At 38.7% G+C, this 27,915-nt stretch overlaps 2 protein-coding genes and 1 long non-coding RNA gene across 5 annotated transcripts in view; 2 read left to right on the forward strand and 1 right to left on the reverse strand.

Annotated features, from left to right (window-relative positions):
* rhoq (ras homolog family member Q) overlaps nt 1-6,577 on the forward strand; it is a 24,868-nt gene extending 18,291 nt beyond the window's left edge. Inside the window, exons 4-5 of the mRNA XM_034681612.1 lie at nt 977-1,072; nt 2,744-6,577. Coding sequence (XP_034537503.1) covers nt 977-1,072; nt 2,744-2,905 — 258 coding nt within the window. The 3' untranslated portion in view covers nt 2,906-6,577. The remainder of the gene's footprint in view (nt 1-976; nt 1,073-2,743) is intronic.
* On the reverse strand, nt 906-17,313 carry LOC117811376. 3 transcript variants are annotated; one of them, XR_004630988.1, is made up of 5 exons: nt 17,240-17,313; nt 16,623-16,693; nt 16,183-16,481; nt 2,396-2,532; nt 906-1,300 (listed from the first exon to the last, which is right to left on the reverse strand). It is a non-coding gene; the product is annotated as an uncharacterized LOC117811376 (long non-coding RNA). The 3 variants fall into 3 exon arrangements; XR_004630987.1 differs by lacking the exon at nt 17,240-17,313 and adding an exon at nt 17,049-17,222; XR_004630989.1 differs by lacking the exon at nt 17,240-17,313 and adding an exon at nt 16,963-17,063.
* The window catches only part of socs5b (suppressor of cytokine signaling 5b), a 22,677-nt gene continuing 10,974 nt past the window's right edge, over nt 16,213-27,915 (forward strand). The window contains exon 1 of the mRNA XM_034681591.1: nt 16,213-16,738. The gene's annotated coding sequence lies outside the window, so the exon portion shown is untranslated. The remainder of the gene's footprint in view (nt 16,739-27,915) is intronic.

A 27,915-nucleotide genomic window follows, 5' to 3' on the forward strand; every position in this document is an offset into this window, starting at 1 on the left:
TTTGTTTTAGCTGTACACAAACTAATGCAGGAGTAACAGCATGACAGGCTTTCAACTTCACAATCTAATCTGAAAATGACCTTCCTGTTGCTATGTTTTCATAAACCACTAATAATCTGAACATCAGCGTGATGATCAGAGTAAAAATGTAAACATTGCAATCAGAGCTGGTCTGATCAGTGAGTTTGGTCGGTGGTGTAGACGTTTTGTTTTTAGGGTGAAATATCCATGTCAACACTTGATTCTAACATTTCTTTCTGGTTCAGCAAGGAACCTTGGAGTCATTTTTGACCAGGACTTGAACTTTAAAGCACACTCGATACATTGCTGAGCTTTTATCCCCCGTAAACCAGGACGCAGTCTGAGATCCTCTGACAGTGCTCTGCTTGCTGTTCCACGGTCTACACTAAAAACTAAAGGGGACAGATCCATTGCTGTCAGAGCCCCCGAACTGTGGAACAGCCTGCCAGAGGAAATCAGACTTGCAGAGTCAGTCCCTCATTTTATTTCACCATTCAAGACACAATTTTATTGTAAAGCTTTTATTTTGTGAATTTATTTTAATCTTTAACATTTTACCTCTCTGCTTTTACTGTCAGTTTGCTTAAATTACTTCTTTGCCTTTATTGTATTTTTATTGTTCTTGTGAAGCACTTTGTTACTTGTATCGAAAAGTGCTATACAAATAAAGTTATTATTATTATTATTATTATTATTTATTTATTATTAATTATTAGTAAAGGTGAAATCATTACAGAAGCTGAACCGCCTAAAAATCAGTATATCCCTCTTGCTCTCTGGTGGGGCTTCAGATACTTTTAGCTCTCTATCTGACTTAATTCTTCATCTTATTCAAAAAAATATTAATGATACGATGTGAAGCAGACAGAGAGCAGTCTCTTGGGAATGTTTTAATAAGATACATTTGTAGGAAAAGCTTCATATTGAACAGAGAAAGTATCCCTCTGTCTTTCAGATTGATCTTCGTGATGACCCGAAGACCATCGCCAAACTGAACGACATGAAGGAGAAGCCCATCGCCACCGAGCAGGGACAGAAACTAGCAAAAGAGGTTAGTATGTCTTTCCTCCTGTAACAGTGCATTCATCTGGAGCTCACAGTTTCATTGTCAGTGAACGCTCCAGTCAGATTCCTGTGTGTTGATTAGATGCAGGAATGTCTCAGTAGGAATGTCATTTCTTCAGAGAAATGTCAGGAATCAAAACCTCTGCACATTTTTTCATCGAAGTGAGTCCAAGAAATATTCTGGGTCAACGTGGACATCCAGCAGAGTCCGAGCCTGCAGGACACAGAAACCACGTGTGGTCTGAGATTAATCACTCCTGTCAGGCACTAACCAAGAAGAAAAGGTCAACTGTTCAAAAAATGACAGGCCACACTCAAATCATGAGGTCCATCTTTTTCAAGTTTTATCTGCAGTAAAAAGGACTCCAACAGGATTCCTGTATCTTGGAGGTCATAGAGTTCACGGAGGCCACAAGGATCCATTAAAGATATTTTATGATATTTTAAATTCAGTCAAATTAGAGCAATTTCCTTCAATATGAGCTGAATATTCTCTCTGACACAGAGACAAATGTGATGACAGCCCTTTGTTAAGTGGCAGCTAAAAATACCTTTATGCCTGATCTGCTCTCAGAATGACAGCTACACCATCTCTTTGATGACATCTAATCTGCTGTAAGTGTACTACAAGATATAGACCACCAACATAGGCTAGAAGTCCTCACTAGTAACATTTGTTTTCTTTAAAAGGGAATATAAACTCTGATTAATTTATTCCCCCCCAAAAAATAACCTCTTCTGCATGTTTTGTTTACTTCTTGTCTGTAAGGGCACCTGTCCATAGTTAAGTCATATTGAAGCTTCAGTTGAGCCATTTATGAACAACCTATAACATTTTTAGCAAAATTAAACTTGATGTTTTATGGTTTTCCAAAAATGATCAAACAGCTGTCTTGTCATCCTGTTTAAAAAATGTATAGAAAAAATGTGAATATATCCACATAATGCTAGTTTGCTTAGCAAGGTGCATGTATTACTCATATTAGCTTTTATATTAATTTGGGTGCCAACAAAGTTACAGACATAAAACACATAATTCAAAAAAATGTCAACATACAGTATCCTGTATCATATGACAGAAAATCATCAGTCAAAGCACCTACGAGCTGATGCACCGACCTCCAAAGACTACAATCTTCTTTTAAGACATTTTTTCTTGTTTGGCATCCAGTTGCACTTAAAATGAAGCCAAAGTTAGCATCCAAGTTAATGTAACACTTACTGTGAATTACAGCACACTGATAACCAAGCTAGCCTTAGAAATGGAAGCTGATAGTATTTGCTAACCCTCATTCCTCCTCAGCTCTACCTTCTTGTCCTCATGTGGTAACTTCTGGCTTTAACTGAAGATGGTCATAATTTTCCACGAACCAATAAATGTCGTCAGGGTGGCTCTATCTTTTCCCACAGTCTTCACTAGGTGCTGTGCATTATGGAGAAAGTGACCTACAACAAGGAGAACACAGCATTCACCTCAGGGGTGCAGAATAATCAAGTTACTTATTTTTTCATTTGTTCCTGGAAACTCTAAAATATCACAAAGATACCCATACAAGACATACAGGAACTTAATTTGGTGGCCTGACATGGAGATAAAGGTAACAGCCATGCTATACATTTGTGATTTAACTTCCATTTTAAATTGTCTGTCCTTCAGATTGGTGCATGTTGCTACGTTGAATGTTCAGCTTTGACCCAGAAGGGCCTGAAGACAGTGTTCGACGAGGCCATCATCGCCATTCTGACTCCTAAAAAGAAGAAGGGAGCTCTGAAGAGAAGGCTGGGACCTCGCTGCATCAACTGCTGTCTGATCACGTGATGCATCAACCACAAAGATCACTCAGCAGCCGACCGTAAACCAAACCTGGACTGAAGGCAAGAGAAAAATGCACAAAAGAGGGGACTGAAAAGGACAAAACAAGAGCCACTTAATGCTGCAGCGCTCTTGAAAGACTGTAAATCTCTCTCCGGCTATCCATCGGGGGTCAAGGATGCAGTTTACTACCAAAGGAGCACAAAACCCAAGTCAGTCTCTTCTTCAAAAAGACTTTCTGCCTCCAAAGTACCTTCTTTTATAACCATTTTTAATCATGTTTTCTGTGCAAAGTTATTGTAAGCTGTCATACAAAAAAAGACATTTCAGTTTAAAGAGAAATGCGACATTTTAAAGAGCTCTTATTATTGTTTAAAGATTTCTTCATAGATTCAGAGCAGATGCTCAGATCAGGAGCCTGCAGCTGATAAATAATGAGAGGCTGACTTTAGTGACACTGTGACAGTGAACAGAATACATTTCTGGACATGAGGGCCCAGGTTTTAAATTTAGCAGACTCTTCGGCCCTAAAAGTCTGTCTCTGATTATTCGTCTTTCGAGGATCTGCAAATTAAACCAAACAGGTGCTTTGTGTAGTCTGGGGAAAACAAAAATGCTGTTCAGTCAGACCGTTCTGGACCTAAGACTGTATTATTTTAAAGTTTGAGAGTCTTGTTTCTGCCTTATAAAATCCTGTTATTTTACATTGTGGCATGCCAAAACATACTGCTGAAGTCCTCAACAGGAAGAGAAGTCTATAATCCATCTTTGAAATATATATTATACAGAGTTTATGATTCTATATCTCCGAGATAGAGATGTTTTATTCAGCGCAAATATTATTTTGTCAACTTATAGCTTTTTCCTTTTTATTTGTTATCCTGCAATAATGTGTTATCCTTTTATCACCTTGAAGAAGGTTTAGAAAATTGAAGAGAAAAGAGTACGTACTCTGATTTATGTTCATCATCCAAAGAATCAAATTCAGCTGGCTTAAGCTGTGCTCAGACAAAAGTGAAGCATTTTTTGCTCCACGTACATCATGTAAGTTTGACTGCTTAATCACTGGGGTTTATTTGTGATGATTAAAAACAACCAGTGAAGACTCAACCTTCCAGATGCACCAGCAAACCAAACCCTGTCATGTCTGGCTTCATGAAATGCTGCTGAACTGACTATACCATGATGCAGATTCATAAAAAGTCTGTATTCATCATTTGTCAGCTCTGTTTGCAAGACGACAGGTAAACAACTTTTAAAGTGCTTGTTTTTCAAATGGAGTTCGGATTTTTTCTGATGCAATTTAAGGACATCAGGAAAATCTGAGGATTAAGTGTCACAACATCCCACAAAACTCCCACATGAGTGGCGCTGGTTTAGCTCAGTTGGTAGAGCAGGTGCCTAATGTCCAGGGGCTGCAGTTTTCGTCACACTGGTAGCAAGTTAAACTCAAGATCCTGTTACTGATTGGTGCACGTCAACACCAGCTTTCTCTATTACATGTCCCTCTTCAGCAGTCCAATCAAACGAAGGCAACAACCTCCAAAATGTAATGCTGACAAAATATTCTCACTTGAAATAAGTATGTACCATCACGTGAATATTGCATCATTTTTGTCTGAGCACACCGTAGAGTGACCGAGTATTGTAAATCTAATGCACAACATGAAGTACAGTAAGCAACACATCATTTCCAGGCACAACAAAGCAACAAAGCACATCCCTCTGCTTATAACTCCATTTTTCTATAGGAGCGAAAGGCTGAGTGAAGCACATAAATAAAACTCTTCATCAGGCATAAATTGAAGCAAAGCACACCATCTGACCACGCACAGTCCAAACAGGTCTCAAAGAAACGTCTCAGAAATGTTGTCTGAAGATCTGAACACGTGGAAACAAGGGAGTTTTTTTTTCAGCTGGAGTAACTTTCAAACAATTCATATGGAAGTATGTAAGGGGCCCTGATCATGAAAAGCAGGTCATGTTGAAGAAAAGGCAACATAGCAAATGTAGAGAGGAGGTCAGGATGGATTGCTCAGACTTTCCCTTAGGAGGCCAGGATTTGTGTTCCTTGTGAAACTAATAGACAATCTTGACTTCAACTCAAGCCATGATTCTATCCTAAACCAAACTCACCTGTAACTGCATGAAAATGCAGTTACAGGTGCAGGAATGGATTTTAGTATCAGGAGTGGCTTTCTTGTTTGTCTGAAGGCATCATCAGTATTTCAGTGAGGGTTTGCTTAACAGTCTACTTGGAGAACAAAAGAGGCATAACACAGTCGGTCATAATGAAATACCAGAACCCATCGCCAGTCGTCAAACAAGAGTTCGAAGCTCCTGTGAGGAACTTTCAGCTTGTGTTGAGTTTGGCGCCCTCTTTGGACAAAGCAGTATCTAATACATCTTTGCCGGTTTCACAATATAGGAATTGTTAATCTTGTGTGTAATAATCTCTGTTGCTGTAGGTTATAAAGAGGCATCTCTCTAAATTTAGGCATCTGTCATAACCAGACGAAAACTCCTCACAGGGGCTTTAACTTTTCATAAATCTCCATAAAGAAACATCTGCTTGTGAGTGCAACTAAAACAATCGGGCTCTGGATGTCATTGCTCAACACCAACTTCATTCTCGCTTCATAAGTTGCCAGTTAGACTATAAAAATAAAGAAAGTAGTGCATGGAGGACGAAGTCTTGGCTTGAAGTCTTTAACTGCTAATTGTTGGCTACACTAGAACTCCAGAAGTTTCCTGTTGCTCCCAGAGGCTAGATTGACATCAGATCATGGTGTTTGGGTTCCAACATTACTGACAGGAAAGATTCTTTAGTTGCATTTGGACACCAACTCTTCTTGGTTTAGGTTGAATCAGTAAGTCAACATTGACTAATGGTTTCACACAGGACTGTGTTACGTACAGCTGTTGATGCTGTAGTGACTTCACATAACTTAAACTGAGTTTGTCAAAACTCACTGCACCCCTCAGCTGAAATCAGTCAGCTCTCACTGAGAACTTAGAACCATGGGTTGAAATCAAAAATCAAATCATAATGACAAAATACAAAGTTATGGTGGCAAAAACAACAGATGCACAGAGTTATGTATTTGCCAACATTAGTTTGACCACCTCCTTATTTCGTTTCAGTCCTTTCTATTATGAAACACTGTAAAAAGGGTTATCGAATAAGTTCCATTGGTCTGTGCAATTTAAGTCCAATTCTGCAACATTACAAACAAAGTGGTTCATATGTGAAGTTTTCCAGGATTTAGGGAAGAATTTAAATATATACGAGCCCCTACGATGATTGTTTGCAACACTGTAAAACTGTATCTTAAAGTTGTCCTGAACTTTTCCTGTAAGACAAACATGTGAAACATCAGCTCTTCTTGTTTTGATGCATTTGTTGAGAGTACTTCTTTTAATTGATCAAAGGTGCCAACTCTTGAATGACTTGTGTAGACTTTCTGTTGGAGTGGATATGATTAAAGCTTTAACGTTCTCGGTGCTCCTCCTCTCTGTCCCGGCCTGCGGCGCGACGGATCATAGGCTCAACAGTTCTGCTTGCTCTTGTTGTGTGAAGGTCCCGCTCAGGATCCAGGATCTCTAAGTGCCGCTTCCGATGCATTCTCCCATGATGCTCCTCTCCTCTCAATAAATGTGTTTACTGTGTTAATAAAACCGGCTCTGAGGGTTTGACTGTGGAACGCATTTGTGAAATTAATTTCAGTTTATTCCTGGAATTAATGGACATTATGGGTCAGACATCAGTGGGTTCATTGGATAATCAGGTCAACAGAATTCAGCAGCAAAACAAGTCTAAATGGTTTGACACCAAGTTATTATGTTTATATATGCTTTATGTATTGTTTATCCATTTAACCAGGAAGTCCTTGAGTTCAAAATATTTATTGAAATTTCATTCATTCACTCTTAAAGTAAATATTCAGTCTCACAAGATCACCTTTTGTTAATCACTGGAACATGAGCGCCACCTACTGGCTGCTCACTTTCCTGCTTTATGAGAGGGACAAGCACACACCTTGTTTCTGTAGTTCAGGTGTGTTAAAATGTTCCAACCCTAAATGTAAATCAATAATTTAATTTAAATGTATATAGCATCAAATTATAACAGATCACTAGCTGCTGTTGTTTCACAGTTTAAGAATCTAACCAGTATGTGTAATAAATGCGTATTTACCTTCCTCTGAATCAAACAGGCTCTGACTCTGAAGAAATTAAAAGAACATTAACATTCAGACTTATATATTTTCATCCAGCAGGCACAGGGGAGTTTTATCACAGGGAAATTATGATCAGATACCAAGTAATAAAGTAGTAATTATAAGAAGATGTCATGGTCTATAGGTCTGCTGTTGGCCTATGCAAGAGAATCGTGTTGTTGCTTTTTGATAGACTGTCATTATGATCCACAGTCTCACCACAAGGGCGCATCCTTTCCCTCAGCTGAGCAGGAATTTATGTCTGAAATCAGTGGATTTTGATGCATCCAAATCCAAGAAGTTGTTGTCACATTAAGAAGCTCAATATGGGGCGTCATCCCTGTGTTGTTTCATTAAACTATGTGTTTCTGTTTTAAAAGCATTTTAACCGAGCGCCATTGGCCTGGTGATCTAAATGCGCACCCCATATACTGAGGCTATAGTCCTTGTCAGAGCAGTCGCAGGTTCAATTTGCGGCCTCTATCATTTGCTGCATGTAATCCTCCACTCTCTACTCCCCACATTTCCTGTCTCTCCTCAGCTTTTCTATAATTAAAGGCAAAAATGCCCGAAAACATAAGAAGCATTTTTACATCGCATAAATCCTTCATTTGCAACAAATTGTTTTTAAGGTCCGCTTACATTTTACAAATTGGACTGGGATTACATTCAATCTGTTAGTTAAGTCTTTAAAAGATTAGTTAGGCACAGCACATCAAAGTATCCAAATAACTCCTGCACTAAAGGGTGAGAATGCAAGGAGAAGAAAAGAAAGTATGTTGATTCACTTTTTCAACCTTCCGCCACAAGATGGCAACCTGACCTTTGTCTCTTGAACACTTTTGGACTGCAGTCCTCTTACTGTACATTCAAATCAAACTCAGTTTCTCTTCAATCATTTGTTCTATTTCGCTGCGTGCACCTTTGTGGTTTTTTTTTTATTTTTTTTAATGTCTTTCTTTCTATGAGCTCAGGTTAACAGGTAATGCTTTCTACTTTGGCTCTTGACATTCAACTGTATCTGTTTTGTATTTAATTATTTTGAAAGGCGCCAATGTTTTTTTAATACATAGAGTAATATAAGGAGTCATAATTAAAACCAAACCCAGGTAGCAAAAAATCATTACAACTATGTCAAAACACTAAGTAGGGGGTGTAACTCCTCTACTTCAATAATAAACTCATAGTTATGAGAAAAATATCTTAGCTAAAATCTCAAGAAGAACTGCTTTATTGTTTTTCAATCCAATCAGTAGAGTATGAATTTATAATAGCTACTTCTGACTACAGACTGTACATTGAAATGGACACCATAAGACTTCACTGACGGTGAAGCCAAAGATTAAAGGCTCCCCCTACTGGCTAGTTAAAGTATAGGTCATAAACCTTGACTTCTTAATTTTAACAAACAGAACTTGGGTCAAGCTATAAAATCAAAGATTAAATTCATGTAAAATAAGTCTTTCTGGGTGCTGATTTAGCCTAATGGTTATTTCCCCACACTCTCCCCTGGTTTCCTGCTCTATCCACTGTCCTCTCCTCTCTACATAAAAGTGTAAAAGCCCCCAAAATATAACTGTTATAAAATAGTAATAAGTCTTTCTCAAACATGGTTTCTGCCAATATAATAAGTAAGTAAGTAAGTAAGTAAGTAAGTAAGTAAGTAAGTAATTAAGTAAGCAAGCAAGCAAACTTTATTTACATAGCGCTTTTCACAGACAACCGTCACAAAGTGCTTTACAACAACAAGACATGCAGAAAGAAAGATAAAACCGATAGGCAACATAAGAATTACAGAGGTTATATGATAGTTGGTTGTTATCACGCTGATTTTTTCCAAGTGATCATTTTCATGTGTTATTTGACTGTAAAAAGTTGATTGACAGCTCTGTTGACAAATGTGGCTCCTGGAGCGTTCTGTAACGGATTAGCAAAATAAAGGAGAGTCATTGAACTGTCCATAGTCATCAGTGTCTGCTTCAAATCAACAACATTTTCTGTTCTTCTGTGGACTGTACCCACCTGAGGGACCTTCAACATTTAATCAATAACCGATGATCTTGGTTAGTGGAAAGGGTGTGACGTCAGTCCTGCGGCTCTACCAGCCAGATCACTTCTGTGCATGCCTTGGCTCCACCAGCACAGTAATTGCTGGGGGAGCCAAGGCAGTCTTTTGGTTTCACATCTCAGACTTGTTGGAAATTGAGGCATGCTGTCCATTCTATATACAGTCATTGGTTCTGACCCAATACGCTGATTAAACAAGCGGCTTCCTGTTAGTGCTGCTACAGAATCAAAGAGAACAGGGACTTTCAATAAGTCATCATGACCTCTCAGGTATTCTAAATATAGTTAGTTCACATTTGATCAGGCTGGTACCTCAGAGTCATGCAGCCAGAGTAACTGTCACCACTGTTTCATTTCCCTGATTTATCATCATTAAGCAACATCACACGAGAGGACTGCTGAATGAAAGCAATATCACACTCTGGATTTTGGCGTTGTACTGAATATCAGCACTGCTGTCAGTCTTTCATAGAAGATACTCACAGCATGCTGATATTCAGTACAACAGCATGATCTTGAGTGTCATTTTTGTTTAAATACAACAGCTCTAGGGTATATAGAGTCTGAAACTAATAGTTAGCAACAGATTAGTATGTTTTGCTTACTGGATTGCACCACCGACATAACTAGTTTTAGAACTTGACTGAATCTGTTACCAAGCAACATAAACATTGTCCTGCAACATTGCAGCCATAGACTGTATAAAATATGGGCGTAGTATCCGTGACATCACCCATCTGTTCCTGAGCGCTGTTTTGAAGCCAATCGACGGCAGCAGCCATATTGGAAATGCGGAACTCAACCAGGCAGAGTGTGACGTAAAGGAGTGGAGTTTGAGCCTCTTGGCCAACAGCTATGTGTTCCCCACTGGGAGTCAAGTCAGTCATGTCCTTATTTGGGCAAAAACTCGTAATCTTAATATCTTCTGAAGTGTCACATTAGAAAAAAATTCACCCCCCGTACTTTGTGTGCCGATAGAGAAATTAGCTACGTAGGGCCAAGACGTTTTTTGAACCAGGCTGTAAACATGTTTATTAATGCTGTAAAGATCGTCTTTTTCCCATTCATGTCTATGTAACCCTAACCCTAACCGGAGGTTGCTGCTTAATTGCAGCAGATTTGCTTGTTTATATTTTGTACATTTATTTGTTTTAATTAACCGGCGTTCTTACAGAGCTTCCATTTGTGCAAGATGACTGATTCTGATTGGTCAAAACCCCTTGACAATTTCTTAATGACAGTGATTAACTTTAACTAACATTAGCAACGCCAGAGGACAAAGTGATCACACGTCATGTCAAATCAATCCACGGAAAAGAGTTTCGGCATATTTCAGGGTGGACAAGACCCCTCCGCTTCACCTTGGGGTCTTGTCTCACCCTGTCAGGATTCTATTTCCCATAACTACCTGCTAAACATACATAGTTGTCTTGGTGGTCTGTGTTTTTCAGAGGTACCACTTTGATCTATCTAGACAAAGACTATTTGCTGTAAGTTTACTTAATGATATCCAGAACAGCTGGCTGAGGTGGAGTGATACACAGAGTGAAAAGTCCCAGTGATGTTGAAGGCTACTCTTTATCAGCACCCATTGAAGCCCCTTGTCCACTCAGACGGTTGGAACTAAATATCATATGAATGGAAACAAACATAAGTGTACAAATACAAAGTAGCTGACTTTAACCTTTTGACACATGCAGAGTAAGTGTGTTAGAAAATGTTTTGTGTTGCCAAGAAATAGTCCAGTTCCAGTCAATATACAGAACTATTTGTGTAGGTTGTGTAAATGATTTAATAAACATGAGTGTTACTGTTTACAGCTATATTCAGCTTGTAAAAGCATTATCAAACTTGGCTGTACTGTCACACTGATTATAAGCATGAATGTGATTTGGGCACCAGGCCACCGTAGTCAAAGTGCACGGATTTTCAGTAGCTACAATCACACTCCCAGCATTAGTTGTTTAAGTATTGATGATGTCGCCAGTATCATCCAACTTTACAGAAATGTTTTTTTCCAAGGCAAAGTAACATTTGTCTACATCAATAAATTAATTCAATTTTTCCATCTAAACTGTTAAAGATCAAGCTTTTAACTTATAGCTACCACTGCATTATCCTAAAGAAAAGGATATCACAACTCTCAAATATTAAGTATCTCACACAAAGAACCTGTGAGTAGTCCAAGCGTATAAATATGTCTTAAAGAGTAGAAAAACAGGGACATCTTTTTTTGTTAGAGACACGGTTACTGTAATATGATGGGATTGTGTGTGACTTCATTTATTTGCCGATTGTATAAATTGTTCATTGTATGCGTGTTTTATCATGTGGTTACTACCAGCGGTAACTCAAATTAACTTTTTTGGCTGATAAAAACATCTCTGACCTCTGACCCTTCAATCTGGCCTCAGATCTTTCTCTTATAGTTTAGTCAGTTCTCTGATCCTCATTGCGGAAATGAGGAGTTAGAGACTTGGAATCGAGTTGCACAAAAATCTGATGTGAGACTTATCTTGGACAACTCCACTTAGACTCAAGCTTTGGATCTTGTGCACAATCTCTTTTTTTGTATTTTGGGCATATTAACATCCCAGGCTGAATGTAATTTCCCTCTGTGTTTCAACAAGCTGCAAGCGGCTTTCTTTGCATTTCAATGAAGAACCTTCTCTGTTAGTGCTTTAAATTGTGACTAAGGACAAACATCTTCTTGTTCAGTCTTCAAAGATTTAACTATAAGTAGTTAAGAGTAGTTAACATAAAAATGATTAGTAAGATAGGATAAATAAATGCTTTTCATTTGTGTGAGTGAGTGCACATAAAATCCATGCCACCATTGCAAAAAGTCATTGCCCAACTTTGGTCACGCCGGTCAGAAAGTTTACCGTCCCTCGCAGGTGTGTATTGGTAATAGAACAAAGGACAACTAATTATCTAAAATTAATATTCTAAGTAATGTAAAATAAAATGGGAAATATATTTTAAATAATCAGAGCCCCCAGATTTATGACTATAACATTTTTTATTTTTTTTAACTTTTCATTAATACCATAAGAGACTTAAATGGGACATGCAGCCGCCCTCGAAGTCTTGAAACTTGACTTGGACTTAAACAACTAAAAAGTGACTCGTGCCCCTTTCGGCCTCATTATGGATTTCTCTCCTCTGACACAGCAGAGACCTGCTCGGAGAGTTTGAGTCCATGTTGACTAAAACAGTGTGAATCACTCGTGACAGGGGAATCACTACTAATGTGATTCTCCTTCATTTCCTTCATAAACACAAATTAGATCAGCGTGTCGGACATGTAAAAGCTAATGTGCTCAGAGCGATCCCGACCTCAGCTCCAGCTGACTAAAATATTACTCACACTACTTCCACCTCTTATTACGAGTCTGTCATGTGCTGGTGAATGATCTGAGTGCAGGATGTGACCTCATGTGTGGGTGTGTGGGAGACTCTGAAGGCTCTGACTCTTTTTCATTGTTCTTTGATTTGCTTTAGTGAAAGCTTTGACTCAAATACTTAGTATTGTATGTATGTGTTACAAAATGAGATATTTGTGCAGCACTAGAGGCCTTAAGAGGGTATTTGACCTTATCCAATTTAGAGGGACACTGCTTTCTAATCATTCACAAATAAATGCCTGCCTTGGAGTGTGTTCTGGAGGGAAGTCGGGAAGGCTTCAGCTCCTTTAAGAGAGCAAGAAGTACCCAGCTCTCATCAAAGGTAGATTTATTTATGTTTTGGTGAACCAATAGTAGGCATGATACAATTTAATCCTGTAACATTTTGCTATATAAAGCACCAGAAACATCTCAATTTGAAAACAACATTGAGAGGCAAGCATAAAATAAATTTGTGATGGTAAACTACAAAAGCTATTTTTTAAATATCCCACTTTTTCACTGTCACTGTGAGCAGATGTCTGAGAGTGTTTAAGGAGAAGACTCCTGAGTTTTTATTTATTATACCAAATGACAAGGTGATCAGTAAATGTAAAGGTAACAATGTCTGATACTTTTACATGTTTTATTTTTAGATTTTCAAACCACACAGTATTTTGATTAAAACATTCTGGAAATTTGGAAGCCTGGTGTGATTATATTAAATATTTTGAGTACTATGTAAGTACAAAAACACCAATTTTTGAATTTGAAAGAGCTAGATGATAAGATCATTGTAAAAGGTGCCGTAATGATCTGGTACTCACTACTGCTGCAGTGTTTACAGTTTTTCCATGCTGGAATATTACCTGGTCTCAGGTTTCTATCCTGTAATTATTTTAATTACAACAATAAAAGTTATAATATATTTTGCTGATGATTTGGGACTCATAAACAGGCTCTTATCCAGTCAACTAAAGAGAAAATCATATATTTTAAAAACCTTGTCAAAGAGTCCAGAAAAGCAAACATTAATGTTAAATCAAAAGCTCTTAAAGGTTCCATTAAAAAAGAAGGAAGGCCTGAGGATAGACAATTACATTTGCAGAAATACAACATCAACAGTAGCCCAAAGGAAAGGATCCAGAGCATGTGGTGAGGAAACCTCCTGGACTGAGAGGTGATTATTTAAATCCCCAAACTGCAGTTCTACCAGTGTCAATTTGAGGCTGGCTTATAAAGTGAGTCTGTCCTCATACAGCCTCATAATGAAAAGAGGGCCACCTAAGTATACTTTCAAATAACCAAATAAAATTGGTGATCATTTTTTGTTTTCAAATATGTGTAAAATTGCTGTCTGCGATCAATAAACTAGACAATCTGTCGTCATTCTCTGCCCCGAGCATCTGATAACCTGCAGGGCCTCTGATACATAATCTGCCTAAAGTGTTCAGATTGAGAGATCCTTCAGTATGTTACTCTGTAACCTTCTCATATGATGTAGTGTTGTGTGGTGTGTGAACGTGGTTGGAGAAGCAAGCTTTTGTTGTTGTGTGTGGTTGGGTGGTTGCAGGGGTTGTGGTATTGAAAGAGAGTAAGGTGACCTAACTAAGGCTTCAGTGAGAAAATTGTGGTTAGTGCTAATTTTGGCAAACTCATGTGGACAAAGGGGTGTCTGTCCTCTTCTCCCTGTCCTGTATATGCACAGGTATTTGTTTCTGAAAAAAACAATACAATCCTCCTTTCTGTTATTAGTGAAATGCATCACTCATTTTGAATATTGCTGTGGAAAGGATGCAAAAAAAAGGTCTGTGTCTTCTGCATGCTCTGTCTGACACCTACCCTGCAGCAGCTTGTACAAGTATTGAAATTCAGAATGTAGAAATAATCAGTCTTGTCACTGATAGTCTCCTTTGGTCTTAAAGGTCATAAAGAGGCATCAGTATCATTTTCAGTCTATTTCACTGACAACCAAAAAAAAAAATCTCACAGCAGCTTTAAAGTGAGTCAAAAAACAAAGCATAAATAAAATAGGCTTAAACTAATCTTATAGTACAATTTATCGATGACATAACGTTATATAAAAAGGAAATAGTGTAATGTATTTCAATATTTTTTAAGTTATTTCATACACATGACATAAGTACACTGACAGACATATCCTAAATAGGAAATACTTTTGTGTGGATGTTATGATTGTTCCTCTTTTGTCTTTAAACACTTTTTTAAAAAAATGTTATTTTGAGTTATTATTACTTACCACCTTCTCTGGTCTTTTGGGTCTCACCTCTGACAAGTATCCCATATTACAAAAACAATGAAACTTAGTCTCACACTAAAACTATTAAACACTGAAAAAAAACTAGGTATGCCCCCCCCCAAAAAAACAGAACCACACAGACAAACGGGGCATCATAAACGTATTAAAACCTGACTGAAATTACAATCACAAAGTCAAAACGAAATAAAAGTTAAATCTAATTTAAGTTTTTGAAGCTTGATACCCTCTTGAAAATGTACAAGTAAATAACTGTTTTCACTTGGTCGTCCGGTTCATATTCTGAGGCCAAAGGCTTCAGGAGATCAAGGACAGTCGCTTGTCTTACCAAATTGAAGATCATGCCTGGAGTAGAATGTGAATAGGGGGCGGATGGTTGGGAGCATTAAATTACATTTAAAAGATGATTTTAGTTATCTTTTAAATTGTAGAATCTCTACAGAATAGAGGTGGACAGCAACAGAGTACATTTTCTTGAGTACTGTACTTAAGTACAGCTTTTGAGTATATGTACTTGAATACTGATACTTGAGTATTATTTTTTGGGGATACTTATTACTTTTACTCCACTACATTTAGAGGACAATTATTGTAAGTTTTACTCCACTACATTTCTATCGATGCTCTAGTTACTCACTACTTTTGATTTGAAGTCAGCTCATGAATTTCCTTCTCTTTCCTGAAATCTGATCCCTGAGACAGTAAAATGTGTTTGTGTATTCTGTTTGTCTCAGTGGTTTAGTCATACCTGTATATCATTCGTCTCCACGGTTGAACATGGAAACACAGAGCAAATTTCACTCAGATCAGGCTGTTCATTTAGAGGTGGTAATGATGGCTATAATGCTCCACCTGAGCACCCATGGTCATATCTTCAGCCCAAACATACAAACATTCACTGTCCAACCTGAGAAAGCGTGTTGAGTTATGTAACGTTTGTTTCATTCCAGAGGAACATTTCAAACTAAGTTGTCTGTATTTGCAGTAACTTAATTGCTGTTTTTATTCCATGGTATACTTTTTAGAGATTTCAAGTAATGGTTTCTAAATAAACAGAATGTAACAGAATGTACTCCAATGTATTCTTGACTACACTATTGTTTTTAGAAAATACAACGTTTTGAGATATTTCAAAAAGTACTTTGAATACTGAAGTATTTTTAAAAGCAAGTACATCAGTACTTTAACTCAAGCAATAACTTGACAGAGCCACTTTCACTTGTGGAGTAATATTTGACCAGGAGGATAAACTTTGATTTAAGCTGTGTGCTTTGTCAACCACTGCCTACTGTTAAGTGAATTCCCAATGCAAAGCCTTGTTGAAGTTCTTACCTGGATGACATCAGTGGCCCGGGTCTGGCCCTTATACATACAGCATCATTTCACCTCTCCACGTTTCCAAGTAGCTGCCAGCGGAGCCTCATCCGCTCATTGGTGACACGAGCCGCTCGTCACGCGGAGCCAGCTGCGGGGCCTTCCCTATCCGTGTGTTCTGTCGGAAATGTCCCTCTGTTCCCGGTCCTCCATTGGACTGATCCGCTGTCAGTCGGCCTCCCTCCCGCTGAACCCCGTCCGCCTCTCCGGCTCTCCGTCTCCGTCATACTGGCTGCGAGAAGCAGCAGCGAGCACGGCTGTGAAGAAGACCCCCACCATGAAGAAGAACGGACAGTCGCTGCGCTTTAAACATATTCTAGTCTTTTAAATATCTTTCATAGTATTTAAGTAATTAATTTAAAAAGTAATCGGGATGATACCATCAAGTATCCGCGTACCTTTAGTGCTTTCATCCGACACCGTGGTCCGCCAGGGGGATGTATGCCTGACTTCTCTTAATAGCCATTTTCTGCAGACAAAGAGAGCTTGTGAATAGAGCTTTCAAAGGCACACGGTAAGATATCAACTCGAGTAACAACCCAGTGCTGGTTAAAATGTCATGTTTGTCTACACAGCATCTTTAAGTAACACAATAATCCTGGATTTATTCATGGAGGATTTTTGTGTCGATTTTCCTCGAGCTAGCATGCTAACCCCGAGCTAACCGACTCCTGCTCTACTGAATGCTAACATTAGCATGTTTGACAGCTCCAAAGCCTGGACCCAGAGTTAGCTTACCAGGCTGGAGTTGAGTCGTTATTCACTATGCAGAAGAAGCTATTTAATACCAAATAAATACATATCCTTCTATTCGTGAAACGTACAGTGTTTAAGTCAAGCTTGTGTTGTCTTTTCGGCCGTATCGATGGTTAACATGAGAGCTAGTCGGCTAACTTGGATGGGATCAAGGAAAGTGGGGCCTCCAGAAACCTAAGGCCTTCCAACACTTTCTGTACACCAGCAGTAATAACTCTATAGTTATGTGTCGTTATTTGACACTGCTGCTGGACCTCACCTGCGATCTGTCAGGGGTTTTACACTCAGTATAACGGGACCTCAACTTCCATGTCAATGAATATGCAATATGATATGAAATCAAAGAGAGTTCTGGTCGTGTGGTGATGGTTTATTATGTTGAAATAACTCTAAAGAGTGTTTGTTTTTAAGTGTAAGTTGATATAGTTTTGACTTCCAGTTAATTTAGCTCGTGTTAGGTATTAAACTCTCTGAGTAATGACAAACTCTGATCTGGTCTGCCTCTGTGTGAAATGTGTACATTCTGCTGCAGTGTTATTGTGGTGGAGAAAACTCAATCATAGTTTGGCAGCAAGAGTTTAAAATTGTGTTGAGGTTGAAATTAAAGAATTGGTTTGATGCATAAGGCATTTGTAGACCCCTTTATCTTCAAACCATTATTGTAAGCCAGCTCGAATAACTTCATTGAAGTGTTTTCATGTGACGTTAAAATGCATGCAAACTTTGAAGCTTTTTTTATATAGATAGATATACTGTACATTTGAATGACCGGCTTATATTTTATACTAAGATGTTCTCAGCGATGCAGGGATGACTGAGGTTAGTCAGAGTTTTGGGTTATTTTTTAACATGATTATTTGTAGGTCATTTCCCCAACTAATGTTTATTTACTTTCTGGTCTGGATTGGTATTGTTGCTACTAATTAAAACTACTGCATTATTTATCTATGTGGCATAACAATTCAATACTAGGTTGCATGACTGTTTTTAATTGTTTAACATATATTTACTTCAAAACTTTTAGCTTGAAGAAATAAACTAGCATGGTTAGTCAGTCAAACTTTTTGTGTTGCTGTAGAAATCAGAAGAATCAGTGTGATGGACAATCATTTATAGACTCACTGTGATTTTCTGCCATCCCGCATATCTTTCAGAATGCAAATATCTCATTAACTTTGGTCTGGTCTGAGCAGAGAGGGCGTCCTCCCTTAATCTTGTCTCCTCTCCAGTCCTCTCTTAGATCAGTGTGATCCCAGGAGGATGGGTGTGTTGGGCTGCCGGAGAGCAGAAGTAGCCTAGTTCTGTTTCAGGCCAGCTTTAAATGGTTGTGGACTGGAGTGCACCATCAGTGCGGCCATTTTTATCAACTTTGACAGTTGAAGGGTAAAGTTTTGGATCACTATTGTTTCATTCATCAATCTTTAATTAGCTCAGCAGAATTGACCGTAGGTCATTACATTGCAGAGACAATCTGAGAAATAGTTAAACATAATTTCAACTCAAATTTGTCACTACACTGTTTGGTTTTCTTGTCAAACACTTGCCTGTAGAATGAGTTATCTGTGCTGTACAATTATCTATTTAGGATAACCCAAGAGTTTCTTTGATGTTCAGTTCAGTATACTCATGTGGCGGCCATTTTTGTCTTACACCACAGGCACACCATGAATAATGGAAATAATACAAGTTATTGTCATTTCACCGCTTTCCTGACTCGTCATCAACTTCAGAGTCACCTTTAGAGGGACATCTGGGGGTGATGGACCATACATCACAGTATAACAAACATTAAAAGCCCTGTTAGCTACTTGTTTACTGCTAATGTTAGTATTAGTAGTGCAAAGGATCAGAGCAAATTAGTGATCTGTGCTCCTCCACAGTTTGGAACACGTGATCTGTGGATTGATGGAAAATGTATTGTCATGTTAAAAAATTAATATATGTACTAATAAATCCCTATGCAAAGAAAACATCAATGTAGTAGTGTGTGCAGGTGCCTTAGAGAACTGCTGTTACAAATGTGAAGACAGATTAAAAAAATCTTCTTGTTCTTATTACATTTATTTTGAAAGTATCATCCAGGGGTTGCGTGTTACAACAATCACTACCTTAACTTAGTGATGTTCTCCTGCAGCCTGCTGTGGTCTAGCTATAAACCTAGCCGGGAGGGATGGGTACGAGTACTCAAGTACTCGCCATTGACCCCATTATTCGAGTAGCATTTTGTTACTCGCGCACCTGGCAACATAACTTGAACTCATGCAGCATTACGTGTGACCATGTGCTTTTTGTTTTCGGCTAACTGAATATACTAGATAGGAAAATAATTAACGGATATAAGCGTATGACTTCTCCGGCCACGGCTTCAGCTTTAGAACACACCGAGCCAGATTTCAGCAAAAACAACTGTTTTAGGGCCGCTATGGAAACTCTCTAGGAACATGTTATTCCACCAAGAGCAAAAGCACAACCAACACAGAACCATCTGCGGCGACACCTGCGACAAGTCAGTTAAAAAAAGTTATGTCTGGAAGTACTTCGAAAAAACAATGAAGTTGATGTGCAGTGCAAGATATGTGGTGTTAAACTTGCATACCATAGAAATACTAGTTTGATGATTAACCACATACACTTAAAGCACAAGGAGAAAACAGCGGAGACGGATAACAGGCAGTCTCGCATCACGTCTTTTGCTCGCCCTGTTAACACACGTCGTTGTGACGAAACCAGAGTGGAGAAAATGAGCCTGCTAATAACCAAAATGGTAACTGGAGATATGCTCCCATTAAGTTTTGAGGAGAAGGCTTCAAAGAGCTGATCGCGTTTGTCGAGCCGGAGTACAAGCTACCATCACAGAGAACAACAACTACGAGAGTGGAAGAGATGTATGAGGAAAAGGCAGCAGAACTTAGAGTTGATTTGCAATATGTTGACAAAGTGGCTGTTACAATTCTGGTTCAGGAGGTCCGTGTCAAATGGACTTGTATGTATTTATTTATTTATTTATCTATGTTTAAAAAAAAAAAAATAATTGCGAGTATTGGAGTAGTCGTTCATTAGGTAATTCGAGTAATCGAGTACAAGGATTACAGTAAATTCCCATCCCTAGTACCGCACAGCTCAAACTCCATTATACAGCGCTGTGTTCGGTCCAAAAACTGCAGATATAGTCCACAAACACACACACTCTATATGTTGTCTTGTTTCAACTCACACAACACGTGCTGCAGGAGCATACAAACACATCTGCTGAATGAATGGTGTTCATGTGTTCAAAGCCCATGTAAGGAAAACGCTTTGTATCATAGATTACAAATATAAGTTATTCACAGAAGAATTTTTGTTTTGTGTTTGTGATGATGATGATGTTGGGTGGCATAAAATTCCCGATGCACCTTTTTTATTACAGATCCTTTTTACTCAGTTTGTAAAAGTATTAACTTGATAAAAAGGGACTTCAGTTGTATCTTTGTGCTGCATTAGAGATAGGAGTTGCGTGAATGTGTATAGTGTGAAAATTTAGCATGTGATACACTACTGACTGGCATTGTGGTGCCTTAAATGCACAGTTACAGTCCATCCTCAGTGAAGTGTTAGTTTTAATATTTAGATATTTTTCCCACCAATCAGATCAATGATCTGATCTCAACTCTGAGGTTTGTAATCCATTGCACCCCTACAGTTAGCTAACATTACTGTTTGACAGTGTAGCAGGATAGTTTCAATCCTTTCACTGTACTTTATTTCAGTGCCTGACTAACAGAGACAGGATGAAGTAGTGATTTACCAGATTCTCTAAATTGATACGATTTATAACATGAAGTACAGCATTACAAAGGTGAAAATGGCCGCCATGCAGTGCTGCAGGGCTAAATCTTATTTCAATTGCAATTGGGATGTAAGTGTGCAATTTCATAACTGCACAAAAGGCTGCGAGTAAAATGAATATGTGTGTCTGTAAACTTTACAACCTCTGATTATTCTGCATCTGTTTGGTTGTGTGTGTGTGTGTGTGTGTGTGTGTGTGTGTGTGTGTGTGTGTGTGTGTGTGTGTGTGTGTGTGTGTGTGTGTGTGTGTGTGTGTGTGTGTGTGTGTGTGTGTGTGTGTGTGTGTGTGTGTGTGTGATTGAGCACGCCCGGCATGTTTGTATGGTCTCATGACTGTCCAGCAGAGTGATCAACATAGATATTGATGAGCAGGAGCATTGACGAGCAAACCAACGCTGACCTGTTGGTGGCAAAATGTCTGCTATATAGGAATATTTTGAATCAAGCTACGGCAACGTTAAACAGAAAGAAGTGCGGTAAAAAACGCAGAGAGTTAACGCCCCTATATCGCATGGTAACACAACTGATTTGGGACAACACAGACAAACGTATGATGAATGTATGTGAGTTAAGGGCTAGACAAGTAGAAACTAAAAGAAAGAGACAGCTTAAGGCCGCCATAGCCAAATAAAACCACAGCAACAAGACACAAAGAGACCTAAAGAAATCATTGACTCCATTACAAACTGCTTGTACAAGTACTATACAAACTTAAATGTTTGTATTTTCAAAGTTCAAAACATATTTACTTAATATTTGTATGCCTTAAATTGAGAAATTCATATTTCAGAACCATTAAAGTCTGCATATTCTTTGATAACCAAGCAAGTAGACTCTGCAGTAACTGCAATATTGTCCACTATAATCAGTCACACAATGTCACCGAATCGTGCAGCACTACTGTTATGTGAATATGATGAATGAGAAGTAAAGCCTATGTTAATTCATGAATATGTGCTTTCATTGGAGTTCTTTCAGATTACATGTTAGGTTCATCATCTGAATCCTTCCCATGTATTATCAATTGATAGTAAGGCTTTCAATGTGTCCCCAAGAGGCAAAGATAAGCAAGCTGAAGCTACTCTCTTAATGTTTTTAATGTTGGTGTAACATAAGAAAGCATGTGTTTCCATCATAGGTTTGTTGCTAAGTTGTGGACATTTTTTAATCTTCCACTCAAACATGATAACGTTTTTCAGGCTCCTCTTAGCAGTTCGTTTTGGTCACTGGGAATTGTCATTGCTTGAACATTTGAAGTCACACCTACCCTGATGGAAAGTGCAGCTTCTCAAGATGAAGCTGATATAACCCCAGTCTCACTGAGGGAACACAGCAGGGTGTGAACCTGCAGTGTCAGTGTGTTTTGTTTTCTCAGATTCAATTGGTTCATAGTAGGGATGCACCCAAAATTCGGCCAATGAAGATTTTTGGCCGAAAAGTGCATTTTCGGTTTTCGGTCGAAAGACTTTTATCACCGAAACAACACAGCCTAAACAGAATTTTGTGATGACACAAGCAAAAACCGCAGCCAGTACGCACTTGTCTGGATCATGGTTTGGATAAGATAAATTGCAGCACTAAAGCCTCTTCTAAGCAAAGACAGAGAAGGGCACAGCGCAGGAGAAGGAGAACAGAGCGCAGAAAAAAAGGACTCGTCTCTCTGAACTAGATGAGGGGCACTCACCCTCGCTGTCTGATATGTTTAATGAGATCCTTGATTTTAGTGAGGTTAGCACACAGTCATAGCCATGAATCCAATGGTAGGGGAGACCGGGTACAGTTGTAACATTTTTGACAATTCTGTCTATAACTTTGAGCTCTTTTAACCCAGTGTGTTCAAACTGCTATACAAACTAGCTGCAACTAAACTGAGCATGTGCAGAGTGAATCAGGTGATTCCTAACTTGTTCCTGATTGGAGCAAGTGCAAGTGTTACAACTGTCCCTGGTCTCCCTACTAATAATTGACATGATCATTTCTTCTGGTGTTTCGGTTTTTGGCCTTGGTTTCCTCATTTTCGGTTTTTGGTTTCGGCCAAGAAGTTTCACTTCGGTGCATCTGTAGTTCGTAGTGTTGCTCGTTTGATTATATCTTGATGGTCTTGTAAGTTTTCAAGGATTCATTAATCTTCACGATTCATCAATCATGTATAATATTTAGCCAACAAATAGAAATCCCAATCTATGAAGTTTGGTAACAGTGCTGTAAAGTGCATGGTGTAGAAAAGTCTTTTCATTTTTTGTCCCTCTCAAAGTAAGGCTGCAACTTACAATTTATAACAATAATGAATATGCAACTAAAATGAGTTTAACTCAACGTCTAAGCACATACGCCCTAAACAATGTAAATTATTCAATACAACCAAAATAGGGAAAACTCTCATGTCTGTGATCCAGTGGTTAATTTATTTTCATGGGATGGGAAATAGGAGGGCGTCCCTCGAAGTAAATAATTGAAGCCATCAGAAGACTCCACCCTGACTCCACTTTCATGTTGTCCGTCAAATAACTGCACCTTTGCTTCTGAGCTGTGTCACTGTACACACAGCGATGATGAAGAACCTGAAGAGTTCACTGTATACTGAGTTCTACCTGAAGCTAAATGATCTTAACAGGTCTTCACCTCCACCTGTGAAAAATCACGTCTCATGTCCATTGTTCTGTTTGTGGCTGCTTGATGGTTAAGAACTAAGCTTCGACAAACTTAAGTTCTGTCTTTTCTTGATTTCTCTGAATGAGGGAATAATAAAGTTCAAACACTATTAAAGTAGTCAGCAGAACACTTACACATTTTACCTGAAAATTCTGATCACATTGGAAGAGGAGGAAATGAGACTCGTGGGCTGGTATACTCATATTTGAGCTGGGTACAGCCATGATAACATTACCTGTTGGTCTTCAGGGTGACCTAATTAAAGATAGGTAAAGATAGATAGGCTGGCATGATGTTTGTCGTGAGTCCCTGGGACATTGAAGTTCCTCATAGTGGGTATCTGTGTCATAACATGATGATCACAGAGCTGTGGGCTCTTGGCCAGAGGTTTCCAAACAAGGGGAATGACACAATGAAAGGTGTTACTTACTTTGATGACGTGCTGCAGGTCTCAAACTGGTGTCAGCTTCTCTGACCTGCAGCGCTTTCTGTATCTACTTCTCTGTTACAGCTGCATCTGCTGATGCACAGCATCCCCAAATGTCCTCTCATGGTTTTGGAGCAGTATGCAGAGATTTACATTTGATGTTTTTCAAACTCTTTATTTAAGAAAAAGAAATAAGAAAGCAACACTGTTTTTTTGTCTCTTGAATATATTTGAAAGCTATATTCCTTTCTCAGTGCAGCACAGATCAGTTCACCAGACTCTGTATGTCTGGTGCATACTGCAGTTTTTGACAATAAAGAAGACTTTGACATGAATCACATGAATACAAGTCAATGCAGAGAAAAAATATTTGAATTGATTGAAAGCACTGATTGAAAGAGGGAGTGCATTATTAATAATACTTATTATGGGTTACAATAAGGCTTCAAAATGTTGTCAGAACCAAATCAATCATTCAGAATGAGTTTTTCTGGCCCACCCTTTTTTTTTTATGAAAATTCCCACTACCATCCCCCACACAGAAAATGTAAGACTTGGGGATTAATAAGGTTCTCAATGATGGCTTTTTTTTTTTTTTAGAGGTGACAAACACGTAACAAAAATCTGAAGAAACTGCTAGAAATCATCTTTCTGCAGTGAAGAACCATCAGAAAAATAACAAACCAAACTCTTAATTGGTATAGACCAAGCAGCAACCTCCAATCTAAAAACATGAGTCCAGTGTGGAAGTGTTAAAAACTGCAGTTCATCAAGTGTCCGCTTGAGGCTGGCTCCGGAAGTACCGGAAACCACACACACACCCATTCAAAAAAGACCATCTTTACATCGTAAACATGTTTACAGCCTGGTGCAAAAGACGAGTGTAGTCTGGATAGCTCATTTCTCAATCGGCACACACTGTAGGGGGGGGGTGAATTTTTTTTCAAACACTGCAATTTCAAAGATATTAAGACTACGAGTCTTCCAATGAGAGGCACAGCTGACTTGATTGACAGCCGGGAACACTATAGCTGTAAGCTAGTAGAGCTGTCAACGAATATTCTAAATTCTAATATATATATTCGAATATTTTATAAAAATGGAGATTCGATTGTGAAATTTAATATTCGACTTTGGGAGTGGGCGCACTGCATGACAGGTCAGGGACTGGTCACAGGAGTCACACATGCACAGCGTGAAGCAGAAGGCAGAGAGAAATCTTTCCATCCCCGGATCCTCAGAGTGCTCTGAACGCGTCTTTTCCTCCGCTGGGAACATAGTGAATAAAAAGAGATCGGCACTGTCCTCTTCACATGTGGACTGTCTTGTGTTTTTGGCAAATAACCTGTCAGGCCTAAGACCCTACATTGACAGGGGACTAAAAAGAGCCCGACAATCAGTGACACTGGGATAAAATGCAGTTTTTCCTCTTTTTTTATACAAGCGCCAAGAATGTAAGTGGACTACTATTTCGTTTTTAACTTTTACTTCAATTAATGTTGATATTTGCTTCAATCACTGAATGAAGCCTGCCTATATTAGGGACAAGAGTCAGGACCTTTTAATTGCTCGCACAAGTCTTGTTCAGCACTCACTCAGCGCATTGCGCACAGAGAGGGGAGGAGGGTGAGCGAGCAAGCGAGAGGTCTACGGTCTTAAAAGTGTTACGGTATAGACCACTAAGTCATTTACTTGTTTTGTAATAGGTATGTTTTAGGCATGTTAAATCTAAAATGAAAATACATATACAAGTAGTTATGTCTCCTTGTATTAGTTTGTCCACCTGTTATTGACATAATGCGCAAATATAGATATTCGAATGGTTCGAACCTATGGGATTTTTTAGAGCGAATATTCAAACGTCATTTTGGAGCAATTTTGACAGCCCTATTGGCTAGTAGGATCAAAGCCTGCCTCTTTATGTCACAATTGCTCGACAGCAGCAATATGGCTGCCACCAACGATTGGCCTCAGAACAGCTCTTCAGAAACAGATGGGTGAGGTCATGGATACTACGTCCATATTTTATACAGTCTATGGTGTAAACCTATACATTCATTGCAATAAGTAAAACGTGAAAATACATATTTGGGCTTATAATTGAGGAAAACTAAACTATAAATGAGTTTAAACTAACTGTAAAAAAATATGTTGAATAATTACAGAGCATAAGGAAGCAGTTTTTAATTACCAGAAGGATCCATTACAACACATAAGCTGAGAAGTAACATAATTATACAAAGATACGTTAAAGACCGTAATGGTAGAATACTATTTTTCTTAGAAAAAAAAAAAAAAATGTCAACATTGCATGAGAAATGTTCAAATCTATTATTTGCATCAAAAATGATATTTTGCCCCAAATGTTGTCACCTAGTACATTTTGCTCACAGAAGCTACCACTTTTAAAATATTTTCAATGTGACAGAAGGGTCATATTTTGGGCCTAATATACTTTTAATTGCTGACTAATTTTGGTATGGCTTAAAAGGCAGATTATTCTGGATGGGGCAAGGTTTGTAGAAAATGCAGTTTGGAGTTGAAAAGCTTGTTAATGCTTTGAGAGAATTAGAAAGGCCAGATAATTCACCAGGCTTACGTAGACTTATGGCTAAAACAGAGGAAAGCTAATGTCGCGTGAAGTAGATTTCTATTATGTAAATATTGTTTCCTTCTACCATCATATTTACTGCCAGCTGTCTTGTGGCCATATCACAAACATTGAATGATCTTCAGAGAACAGGGAGTCGATAAGGAGGAGGAGGAGGGGGACGGGACGCTAACGTCATGATTAAGTTAGCGGTGGCCTTGGAACGGCCCCCAGCTAATCAACTTAATCAGTCATGTGCTGAAGACCAGTCTGGTTTCCTGTTCATCACAGAGCCATCACAGCTGACTGTGCAAATCAATAATGTCTTTAACAATATGAAGGGGTGAATGTTGCTCTACACACAGGGTGACAGGATGTCCTGGAGTCTGATGGAAGGAGAAGGAGATGGAAGTGAGAGGAGCAGGAAGGGCTGAATGAGAGGAGCTGCAGTGAGGCTAACAGTGCTGTGTGGCTTTAGCACATGGAGTTAAATGGGATTTTGCGGCTGTACCTCTGTTCATTTGAGTTATGTTTATATTGTAAAAAGTTCTCCTGAAGTTCTTTTTTTCTGTCTGAGATGCTATAGAAGTGTTGAGTCCACACACGGGCTGTAACTTGTCGGCCTAAGAGAACAACTACAAACTGTTTCAGCCTGGTTGCTAACTAGAAGACAAACAGCACAAACAGAAACTCCTAAATATAAGTGCATAGTGTTTTATGAACAAGGACGTTCAGGCACATTTAAATGAGACAGAGTATGTGGCTAAGGAAATATAGAAGAGCCAAAGTGCATCCTGGTAAATGTAGGCATTGCTACGAGTAACATTTCTTTGAACGTAGCAGACGGTGGAGTGAAGTGTATTCTGGGTTTTATTTATTCCACGTATGCTAATCAATTTCTTTTATCCGTTCCAAATTGATAAAATGAAGGAGACAAAAAGCTAATCTTTTCTTTTTTTGGCATTAACTAAACACTTAAATGGTGCATTGTCGTTTTGCAAAAAAAGGAGTAATTGTTGTCGTTAAAAAAAAGTAAACACACCTAGAACCTGGGAGCAGACCCGTTTCTTCCTCTGACATCCAACATAGTACTTTGGATTTTGTTCTGCTTTCTGACCGTGGTTCATTTTCCTTTATGATTGATCACACTGAGGAATAAACTGATTCAGTTCATCACATGTATCCTCCACACCAGGACAAAAGAGTTGGAGCTATCTGCTTTCAACAAGAACAACCACGAAGTTCAAAGTGATCCGATTAAGAGGGTTTTATACATGCATGAAGCGCTTCATCACAATAAAACCATTTTGACATAGCTGGCACTACTACCCACCTCTACATATTGCTGTTCTGCATGCCCCCGCACCAGAGAATACATTCTCCTCCTCTCTCATGTCAGGGACTTTAAAGGCCTGCTTCTTATTTTTTATCAGTTATA

The sequence above is a fragment of the Notolabrus celidotus genome, chromosome 4, assembly GCF_009762535.1.
Source record: "Notolabrus celidotus isolate fNotCel1 chromosome 4, fNotCel1.pri, whole genome shotgun sequence".
In the NCBI taxonomy this organism is placed as follows: Eukaryota; Metazoa; Chordata; class Actinopteri; order Labriformes; family Labridae; genus Notolabrus; species Notolabrus celidotus.